The sequence below is a fragment of the Sinocyclocheilus rhinocerous genome, unplaced genomic scaffold (genome assembly GCF_001515625.1).
Source record: "Sinocyclocheilus rhinocerous isolate Xijiao unplaced genomic scaffold, SAMN03320098_v1.1 scaffold217, whole genome shotgun sequence".
NCBI lineage: Eukaryota > Metazoa > Chordata > Actinopteri > Cypriniformes > Cyprinidae > Sinocyclocheilus > Sinocyclocheilus rhinocerous.
The window spans coordinates 165,133-175,549 of NW_015662752.1; the positions used below are offsets into that span (position 1 = coordinate 165,133).

At 34.3% G+C, this 10,417-nt stretch overlaps 1 protein-coding gene across 2 annotated transcripts; it reads right to left on the bottom strand.

Moving 5' to 3' along the window:
• Window positions 1-1,885: 1,885 nt before the first annotated feature.
• LOC107728272 (ubiquitin-conjugating enzyme E2 B) lies at window positions 1,886-9,977 on the bottom strand. 2 transcript variants are annotated; one of them, XM_016538393.1, is made up of 6 exons: window positions 9,845-9,977; window positions 8,136-8,216; window positions 7,490-7,515; window positions 5,157-5,246; window positions 4,984-5,072; window positions 1,886-2,250 (listed from the first exon to the last, which is right to left on the bottom strand). In XM_016538393.1, the coding sequence occupies exons 1-6, from the start codon at window positions 9,886-9,888 to the stop codon at window positions 2,122-2,124; spliced, it is 459 nt and encodes a 152-aa protein (XP_016393879.1). In that variant the 5' UTR covers window positions 9,889-9,977; the 3' UTR covers window positions 1,886-2,121. The 2 variants fall into 2 exon arrangements, with proteins under 2 accessions (XP_016393879.1, XP_016393880.1); XM_016538394.1 differs by having other exon boundaries at window positions 2,166-2,250; window positions 4,973-5,072.
• Window positions 9,978-10,417: the final 440 nt, after the last annotated feature.

Consider the following 10,417-nt stretch of genomic DNA (forward strand, 5'->3'; position numbering starts at 1 on the left):
GGTTTTAAGTCAGTTATTTCTCTCTTTTGCTGTAGTGTGTCAGTAGGAAATATCAGTTCACATTTCCAAACATTGCTTTTGCCATTAATTGCAATAATGCAGTGAGAGAGGAGTCTGACAGCAGCCAGTGCTGCACACAGAGATCTGATCTGATCATCATCTGGTCCTTCTGAGATTACATGAAGAAACTGAGACAGCCTCGATCCAGAAGAACTGTGGCAGCGTCTCCTAAACGCTTGAAGAAACCTCCTGCAAAGCTACAGTACTGCAGGCACTTGTGTAAAAATGCTGCAAAGTGAGGATGCTTTCAAAAATAATGTCATATATAGATTTTATTTATTAATTAACTTCTGCTAACTAAATCAAATCAAGATTTGGTGTGAGCATGTAAAACAGCTTTTGTCCGAGGTGCACTTGTGCATATAGTTTTTCAGGTAGCTTCCCAAACTTTTTCCCCCTGACTTTGAACTGACCTCAGCTCTTGACTGAAGGTGTTATTGCTGTTGATTCATGTGGTTTCAGGGCTCGTGTAGGGCTTGTGTTGTGCGTCTTGCTTTGTAGGTACGATCCGGTGCTGCTGGAGAAGGTGAGAGAGATGGCAGAGGGGATTGTGGTGGAGGAGATAAACTGATCAAACAGCAGCAACAACAGAAGCTAAACAATCCTGCGATCGTTCACCCAGTCCTTCAGTTAAACCGCATTGAAGCTGAAGCGTGCATTATCTCTGGAAGCCCGTTTCTTATTGTGACTCTTTTTTTATCTCCCACTTCTGATGTGCTTTCAGAGTTGCAAGTTTCCCAGTTCTGAGTTTATATCTCACACTTCTGCGAGCTGCGACAGAAAAGGTCAGAACTGTGAGATACACGTTTAGAATTGTGAGGACCAAAGTCAGAATTCTGAGTTTGTGTCTCACGGAATTGAGGGAAAAATCTAAATCGTGAGATCAAAAGATGCAGTTACCCTTATTTTTCGTCGCGTAGTCAAAAAGGGCTTCCATAATTATTTGTGCCAATTCATCAACAAGCAGATTTGAAAATATAAATGTGACCCTGGAGCACAAAACCAGTAATAAGTGTCGATTTTTCGAAATTGAGATTTATACATCATCTGAAAGCTGAATAAATAAGCTTTCCATCTGTTCATCATACAAAGTGAGTGTTTTGCTTCAGAAGACTTACAATATGCCAGTTGAGTATTATGGTCTAATTTCATCTTTATATATCCTTTTTGAAGCTTAAGTGGCAGTGCATTGCTGGCAAGATGGGCTTTAATAAAGCTTGGCAGTCGTGAAACGTGAAAACTGTTTTCCAAGCAGTGCTCCATGGTGTTTCTTTTTACAAAAAAATTCCATAAAGCTGATTTAAAATCTGCAAACTTTGGCGGGAAAAAATTGCAAAATTAGCTATTATTGCATCTTTTCTGTGTTCTCTGCAGAGGTGACGCCTGCAAGGACTTGAATCACAGCAACTTGAAATAACTTCTAGCTTTGACTTGTAATGCTTTATCCCTAGCTGTACATAAGATGACCAGTTTTTTAAATAGTTTTTTACTAGGCATGTTTTAATAATTACCTGCAATAAAAATGAATGCATTCTCTTCACTCCAAGTCTGAAAAATGTTTTATTTTTCCTTCATATACAGCATACTCTAAGTATAAATGTTCTTATGATAAATTCACAAAAACATCCGCTCAACACTGTCATCCAAGCATTACTCGCGTGTTCATCCAAAACTCATAGTTTATAAGAACATGCCCTCGTTTTATCAACCGAAGCATGAACACGTGAGCTTTAAGATGCCGCATTAAATACAGATACAAAAACTGATTCCCACAGTCGATCTTTAGGTGCATTTAAAGGCAAAACGGGCACGGCATCAGTTTTCAAATATATTAATAATGAATTACTGAAGCACTTTGAGATGGACTGCACTGGACAACATCTTTGCCAATAAATTGCATTCAACTGCATCAATCCAACAACAGTACGATTCAGATTTTGTTAGCAATAACTTATCATGCAGTAAAAAAAAAAAAAAAAGCACACAAATATTGTTGATTTTTGTGAAGTGCATTAGCAAAGAACTGAATAATCCTATGAGTGTTTGTGGTGTGTAGTTGCGTTACGAGTCGACCCAGCTCTGCTCCACGATGGCTGACACTCTCTTCTCATATTCACGTTTGTTCTCCTGATAGAGCTGAGCCGCTTGACTGTTGGCTGGGCTGTTTGGATTGGGCTCGTCTAATAGAGACTGAAAACAATCACAAATCTGAATGAGTGTTCAATCGCACAACACCCTTCAGGAATAAATGCAGCTCGTATTTCACTCACAAATCACAAGAGTTCAGTGCGTCAAGACTCATACTGTTTGTCAACGTGAAGTTAAACGGGACAAAAATGCTCATAAAAATATGAAATATGTGACCCTGGAGCACAAAACCAGTCGTAAGGGTCAATTTTTTGAAATTGAGATTTATGCGTCATCTGAAAGATGAATAAATAAGCTTTACATTGATGTATGGTTTGTTAGGATAGGACAATATTTGAAAATCTGGAATCTGAGGGTGCAAAAAAAAATCGAAATATTGAGAAAATCATCTTTAAAGTTGTTCAAATGAAGTTCTTAGCAATGCATATTACTAATCAAAAATTAAGTTTTGATATATTTATGATAGGTAATTTACAAAATATCTTCATGGAACATGATCTTTACTTAATATCCTAATGATTTTTGGCATAAAAGAAAAATCTATAATTTTGACCCATACAATGTATTGTTGGCTATTGCTACAAATATACCCCAGCGACTTAACACTGCTTTTGTGCTCCAGGCTCACACATATATATTATTTTCCCTGCATTTACTGACAGATCTTTTGACCAACCAGGCACACGACGATATAAATTTTTTAAAATTTTGCGATAATTGCTGAAGCTTTTATCACAATATTGAAATAAGTTATAAAACTGTTTTTTCTTATAACAAAAACAACTGTACATTTTTTGTGTATTGTTTTATTGTATTTAAATGTTCAAAGTAAACAAATGTTTCAAACTGATTAAAGTGCAAAAGAATTATAAAGAACAATTAGTAATACTTTACAATAAAGTATCATTAGTAAACGTAAGTTAATGCATAAACTAACATTAACAATGAGAACTAGTTACATTTGTTACAGGAGTTATTAACGTTAGTTAAAAAATACAACTGAACTTAGTTGTTATTCAGGTCAATTAAATAATAGTTACGACTTTTAATTTTAATAATGTGTTATTAAACATTAACTAAGATTTAAAAATGCTTAAGTAGTTTTCATTGTCAGTTATTGTGAGCTCTTTTAACTAATTAATGAACTAATGTTAGCATTACAGCGGTCTTGTGCATTTTAACCAGATGATTAGAGAAGTATTCTTAAAATACATTCTAAAAATCTGAATAATAAATATTTACTCATGGTATTTTGAAGTGCCCACGATAACAATATTATGCATGATATATTGTATTATTGCATATCAATGCATGTCTATCACCAACATTATTCCTGATCATAACTACCAAAAATTATTATTTATTTTTTTTAGGATTTAAAACAACAAATATAATTCATATATACACCTCATTTAAATACATTCACATGTATTTTAATCTAAAATATTATTATTGCCAGTGCTGCATAGTAACTGATTACATGTAATCTGGATTACATCATCAAATTCCAAAAATGAAATACTCATAATTAGAACATATTACATTCTATAATGCTCATAATGTCAGACTCTGTTCCATGTGTTGTGTGTGTCCTGCTCCCCATGTGCCTTCCCATGCCCTTATTTGATTAGTTTCCTGTTCCTCCCGATTAGTTTAGTTCATTTGTCCCAGGTGTTCCCCATGATGTGTCATTGCTCCCAGGTGTGTCTCGTGATCCCCTCCTCCTGGTCGTGTGTGTGACACCGTGACACATAATCAGATTACAGTTACTTTTTGGTTACTTTTTTACAGTTACTTTTGGTCGGTTAATGGTCACATTGACATGCAGGTAAACAAATAAAATATTTCTATTTTTAGTGCATTCTCCAGCGTCTCCTCGTCCCTCGTGTGTGTGACACCGTGACACATAATCAGATTACAGTTACTTTTTTACAGTTACTTTTGGTCGGTTAATGGTCACATTGACATGCAGGTAAACAAATAAAATATTTCTATTTTTAGTGTTTAAATTATTTTTATTTTACATTTTTATGATTTGTTGGTTTTTATCATCTCACAAACCCACTGTATTTCTTACATTAAGCCCAGTTTGGGAAACCCCGGTGTAATGTAATGTTTAATGCATTTTATGATGTTGATATAAAAAATGTTCTTTCTCTTTGCTTTTTAATATCAATATGGTATGATTAATACAAGTTAGATTAAAAAGTAGTCAGAATACATTATTAACTGCTAGGGATGTAATGATTAACCGCGAGCCGGTTGAAAATCGATTTAAATATGTGAGGATTTAAATCGGTTGCGATGCTAAACAAATCGCGATTCAATTAGGGGTAGTGTATATGAATGTATGTCTGAGGGGAACTTACTGTCTTTAGAAAAGTTAAGATGGTATTTTTTCTTTTCCTCTTGCCTCTGTATAATGCATATTAAAGTTCATAAGTGCAGCGCTGCTTTGTTTACAGCGGTAACCACGGAAACGCTGGCTGATTGCTGTTCATAAGCGCAGCGTATATTTCAATTTCACAAAGAAACGTGCAGCATTTTGTCCAAGCAATAATAAAAGGATTTTACTTTTTCATTTCATTTATAATTTGTCTTAAATCTCATTTTGTTAAAAAAAAATCATGAATCGAATCGAATCGTGACTTGAGTGAATCGTTACATCCCTACTAACTACAGTTTTCATCATGTAATCTGTAATCAGTAATGGACTACAATTTGTTATGGAATAATAAAATGCAGAAGTGTAACAAGAACAAACCCATCATGCACCTGGATGGATGTCAGAATGGAGGAAACGTCATACGTGGGACTCCAGCGATTCTGAAGAATGTCTAAACATATGCTGCCATCTGCGTACACTGACAAACACAATATCATTCATCAGAAACCCTGCAAACGCTGATCGCAATCTTTCTTCCAGAACGCAACTGTTAGCAGCTCACCGTTTGGGTGAAACATTTTGGAGATGAAGCGAACCGTAGGAGGCTTGTTAGGATATTCTTCTGAAAACTCAATGACCAGCTTAAATGTTCCTGCGGAGAGAGAGAAATCAGATGAATACAAATAGCATCGCCACATCAAGCTTTTGCGGCATGGTCAGTAAAAACGTGAATGTACAAATGGGCTGCAACAACGAATCAATAATTAAAATAATTTTCCCGCCAGTTTGATGCATACACACGCCTGTCTGTGAAGTCTGAGCCTTCGTGCAAAATGAAAATAAGCACAACTTTCTAACATGCACAGTCAAGGATACAACCGTAAAATGTAAGTTATTATGAAGTTGCCTTTTTATTTTTATGCAACTGAACATGCCGTGCAAAACTGATTATATTGTAATTAAAAAACAGAGTGTGATATTTTGCACATTTTTCTACAATACTTCTTGTTAGTCATTAAATGCAGGTTTAAAATTCCACATGCAACAAAAGTCATTGGTTATTTTAATTTAAAATGGTCAGCAATGAGAAACTTGTTGTTTTCAGGGATCTTTATATATATACATACACACACACACACACACACACATATATATATGCATTTATATACAATAGAAATCTTTTCTAACAATATACAACTTTTACTATCAAAAAAGAAAGAAAAAACAATTACTGACCCCAGACCTTTGAACAGTATTGTGTATATTGTTACAAAAGATTTCTATTTTGGATAAATGCTGTCCTTTTTAACCTTTTATTTCATCAAAGAATCCTGTCTAATCCTATCCTGAGTATTTATAGGTTCCAAAACAAATATGAAGCAGCACAACAGTTTCCAACATTGATAATAAATCAGCATATTAGAATGATTTCTGAAGATCATGTGACACTGAAGACTGCAGTAATGATGCTGAAAATTCAGCTTTGCATCACAGGAATAAATTACATTTCAAAATATATTAAAATATAAAACTCTTATTTTAAACTGTAATAATATTTCACAATATTACTGTTTTTTCCCTGTATTTTTGATCAAATAAATGCAGCCTTGATGTGCAGAAGAGAAAAAAAAAAACTAAATCTGATCCCAAACTTTTGGACGGCAGTATTTTTTTATTTTTTATTTTTTCATAAAAACATCAAAATGTTATTAATTAAATGTAAAGTAATGTTTAGTGTAAAGTGAATTGATAGATCATTAATGCTTATTTGTAAACATGGTAACACTTTACAACAAGGTTCCATTAGTTAATGTATTAACTAACATGAACAAACAATGAACAATACATTTATTACAGTATTTATTCATCTTTGTTAATGTTAGTTAATGAAAATACAGTCGTTCATTGTTAGTTCACAGTGTGATAACTAATGCTAACACGCACTTTTTTTAATAAAGCATTAGTAAATGTTGAAATTAATATTAGCTAAGATTAATAAATGCTGTATACGTGTTGTTCATTCTTAGTTCATGTTAACTAAAGTAGTTAACTAATGAACCTTATTGTAAAGTGTTACCGTAAAATTTTAGGATCACTATTAATGTCTACTTCTAATAAATCATTAACAACTCCTTTACTACTGGTTTAAATACTGAACATCAGTTAGGTATAGTTAACAAATTGTTAACAACGGATAATACAACATTATATAACACTTACACAGAAGCTAATTAAACAAGAATTTGTTAACTACCATGATACTGAATGAAGAAGTCACTATTGGTGCATAGCCTATGAATGATTTAACAATGTAGAGACTACAATTTATTAGCTATGAATTAACTATTAAATAATAACAAATGATTTAATATTAAATACTATTACATTTTATTTTTATTTTTATATAAACATTAATAATTTGATTTTTTTTAAACAAACTAATCAAAGAAATATTGGTCACACTTTATTTTAAGGTCCAATTCTCACTATTAACTACGGCTTTTGTCTCAATAAACTCCTAATTTGCTGCTTATTAATAGTTAGTAAAGTAGTTGTAAGTATGGGGTCGGATTAAGGGATCTAAATTATGCTCATGCAGAATAAGACATTAATATGTGCTTTATAAGTACTAATAAACAGCCAATATGCTAGTGATATGCATGCTAATAAGCAACTAGTTAATATCGAGAATTGGTCCTTAAAATAAAGTGCAACGGAAATTATTAACAGATGCACTAATCATCAATACAATTGTTAGCTGCAGCCGTAAAAATGACACATTAGGAGTAAATACATCAGGCATGCTGGACCTGAGACCCGCAAAAGTTTATAAAAACATCAGTAATTAATGCTGAGTACATGTTTATTAACTAGTGTTTATTTGGAGTGGCTCACCGTCTTCAAAAGGAGTTCCTACAGGCCTGCAAGGAAACACAGGAACAAAGCTGATGCTCTTCAAGCATAAACACGTCTGTAACAGATCCACATCTCTTCATGCACTGCAATGCTCTCGTTACACTTTCACTACACTGCACTATATATATATATGTGTGTGAGCCTGGAGCACAAAAGCAGTGTTAAGTCGCTGGGGTATATTTGTAGCAATAGCCAACAATACATTGTATGGGTCAAAATTAGAGATTTTTCTTTTACGCCAAAAATCATTAGGATATTAAGTAAAGATCATGTTCCATGAAGATATTTTGTAAATGTCCTACCGTAAATATATCAAAACTTAATTTTTGATTAGTAATATGCATTGCTAAGAACTTAATTTGGACAACTTTAAAGATGATTTTCTCAATATTTAGATTTTTTTGCACCCTCAGATTCCAGATTATCAAATAGTTGTATCTCGGCCAAATATTGTCTGATCCCAACAAACCATACATCAACGGAAAGCTTATTTATTCAGCTTTCAGATGATGCATACATCTCAATTTCACGAAAATTTACCCTTACGACTGGTTTTGTGCTCCAGGGTCACATATGTTATATATACACTATATAATATCAGCTCTAGTCATTTCAGCACACGTACCCAAAGATCACCGCGTTCCACAGCATGATGTTGTTTTCTGAAGGAGCACCACTCACACCAGTTGGAGGATCTTCTTGAAGTCTGCAATCAAATATGAACAAGCTTATAGGTTATATATTGAATATGTATCCTTCATGGGACCCCAGACAGAGTTTCATCCTCCTCACATTATATCTGAGTGAGTTTCTCTGAGACCGCAGGTGTCCTGTTCAGGGCTTTTTAGCAGGTTTTGATCATAAACACACTTTCTCTCGGTCTTTAAATATGACTGATATTGACAGAATGATCAGATTTGGCACTCCTGGGGAAATGTGGTATAATGTTTTGTAATTATCATTTAAATCGGGCTAATTTTCGAATTGTTTGTCATAAATAAACAGCTCAGAAAAATGTTACGGGGTTAGAGATCAGAATATGACTTTTTGTTACGAAACTGGGTGTAATTTTTAACAAACATCATGTTAATCTGGTATTTTGGGAAAACAAAACAAGAAATTATAGATCAATGTTCATATGAAATATGAGATATTCTTATGAAAATGTTGCTAAGTTATTACTCCCATTAGTACACTTCTTTTGTCATTATGGTTTTCCCCAAGAACACATTAATATGCAAATTAGATGCAGTGTATAGATACATTGTATATCAATTTATGGACATTTTACGCACACATATTCCATAAAGTACAGTAGTATATCAAATCATTCTGTTATATCTTTCATAACATAGTTGAGAATCATCTTTGCACAAAGTTTGGCTAAAAACAGCCTGAAACATATAAACTGAGTGGTGAATGAAAAAATAAATCATTGTTTTTGCCTATACATGCCTTTTCATGTCTATTTTTAATTTTTGATTAGTAATATGCATTGCTAAGAACTTCATTTGAACAACTTTAAAGATGATTTTCTTAATATTTAGATTGTTTTGCACCCTCAAATTCCAGATTTTCAAATAGTTGCATCTCCTAACAAACCATACATCAATGGAATGTTTATTCAGCTTTCAGATGATGCATAAATCTCAATTTCGAAAAATTGACCCTTATGACTGGTTTTGTGCTCCAGGGTCACATTTTTGTTTTGAGAGACAATAAAAACATCTTGTGCATCAAAACCACTCCTTTCCCAGTAAAAATGAACTTGTTTTTCAGGTCATTGATGTAAGCCACAAAATAAACTTCACTCCATAAAATAAGTTTAATCAACTACACAACAAGCATTTCAAGGTTTAGTTTTAAGGATGAAGTAGGTGCAACTATAGATGTAGCTATAGAAATGAATTAATGATTACTTGCAAACAGTAATTACAGTTTAAATATGAATTCACTGTAAGCATGCATGTGCACAATTAGTGCATTGTATCAAATGGTGAATTTAAAGTAGTTAAAGACACTTAATATAAAGTGGGTCTGTTTTATATAAAAATAAAGAGTTATAGTGAAGTCCAAATGCCGAGATATTTAATCATTTTACTGTGGTGCTATTTTTGGTTGTGTCTTCAGACCTACACAACATTTGTGGCCCTTATGAGTGCTAAACAAGCGATGCCCACAAACGCTGTCGACCCTGACAAAAGTACTGTGGTACTTTACTATGGTACTATGGTATCGAGCGAGCTCGTGCTAGCGCAGGCCTGGCTAGCGCTGCTAAAGGCTAGTCCGGGGTGTAAACACATCAACACATCACACTCATCCGCAGACACGAACCTCTTGAAGTCTCTCATGAGGCGCCGTCTCGCCGGAGTAGACATGCTTTAATAACGGGTCATAAAACGCGCAAGAAGGCCGTCGCGTTCAGGAGGAGCGGGGCGATGCGCCGGTGACGTCACCCGTGACGGCATCGCCCTGGCAACAGCCGCGGCGGCTTTGATGCTGTTGTTTTTGAAGCTGATCACAGTCAGTGTTGCCAGGTCCGTGGTTTTCCCGCGGAATCGGGCTACTTTAACATTGTTGCCGCGGGTTGTTTTTCATGTCCGCGGGTTGAAGCGATCACAATAACTTGATATTTAGCTCCTGTAATGAAAATGTTACCCCCTGGAACGCGTTTTTACCCTTCACTCACTTCCACCACGCCCTCCCGAAACGCGTTTGGGCTAGTTTTGTTGTGAACACCTGGCAACCCTGAACCCAATGCCTGTTTTGTAATGCACCTAATTCTCTTCTTATGTAGATTCTAATTCTATATCCACAAACATACATTTTCGAATTGTAAACCTGTTTTGTAGTATTTTTACAAGAGATAAAAAATTATTTACTTCAATAAGTAAGTAAATATTTAAT

Excerpts from the sequence above, each read along its gene's own strand:
- LOC107728272 (XM_016538393.1), bottom strand. The coding sequence starts at position 9,888 with ATGTCTACTCCGGCGAGACGGCGCCTCATGAGAGACTTCAAGAG. Across the intron at positions 5,247-7,489 it reads AGGAACTCCTTTTGAAGACG|GAACATTTAAGCTGGTCATT; the intron begins GTGAGCCACTCC and ends CTCTCTCCGCAG. Across the intron at positions 2,251-4,983 it reads CCATTCTGACATCCATCCAG|TCTCTATTAGACGAGCCCAA; the intron begins GTGCATGATGGG and ends GATTGTTTTCAG.